This window comes from Colobus angolensis, unplaced genomic scaffold (genome assembly GCF_000951035.1).
Source record: "Colobus angolensis palliatus isolate OR3802 unplaced genomic scaffold, Cang.pa_1.0 Scaffold762, whole genome shotgun sequence".
In the NCBI taxonomy this organism is placed as follows: domain Eukaryota; kingdom Metazoa; phylum Chordata; class Mammalia; order Primates; family Cercopithecidae; genus Colobus; species Colobus angolensis.
The window spans coordinates 50,411-50,920 of NW_012121399.1; the positions used below are offsets into that span (position 1 = coordinate 50,411).

A 510-nucleotide genomic window follows, 5' to 3' on the forward strand; every position below is an offset into this window, starting at 1 on the left:
AGCATATTCATCTCTCTCTAGCTGGACTTGTTTAAGTGAATCCTCCATCTGCAAGAATGGGCACAGAAGGTAGGAAGGGCTGTCACTGGTCCTCATCTGCTCCTGGCCACCTGGGGTCATCTTCCTTCCCTCCCTCCCTCTGCAATACCTCACCTGTGTCAGCTGTGCTTTCAGCAGTGCCTGCTCCCGTATGGACCGCTCTAACTTCCACTCCATACGTGCTTTCCTGTGGCTCGAGGACTGGATGGTGAAGAGTGAGAAGTTTCTATATAGGGAACCTGGGCCATTCCATACAGTGCCGCTTAAACAAGCTAGGGCTAGGCTGAATATACAACTCGGTCAGTAAAGATCGAGGCATTTCCAAGTCTGCGGTCTGGTTTTTAAAAGAACTCAGTAAAGTTGGAAGGGACAGGGAAAGAGATCGAATTTACAGCTGGCTCACAGAGGCCCAGAGAGATCAGATCATATTGCTATTGTTATTACTGTTATTACTACCACTGTGTGAACCTC

The 510-nt window shown here is 48.6% G+C and overlaps 1 protein-coding gene across 1 annotated transcript in view; it reads right to left on the reverse strand.

Moving 5' to 3' along the window:
* LOC105501952 (putative golgin subfamily A member 8E) overlaps nt 1–216 on the reverse strand; it is a 7,747-nt gene extending 7,531 nt beyond the window's left edge. The window contains exons 1-2 of the mRNA XM_011928092.1: nt 154–216; nt 4–48 (exon numbers count right to left, since the gene is read on the reverse strand). Of these exons, the coding sequence (XP_011783482.1) occupies nt 4–48; nt 154–216 (108 nt within the window). The remainder of the gene's footprint in view (nt 1–3; nt 49–153) is intronic.
* Between the last annotated feature and the right edge of the window lie 294 nt (nt 217–510).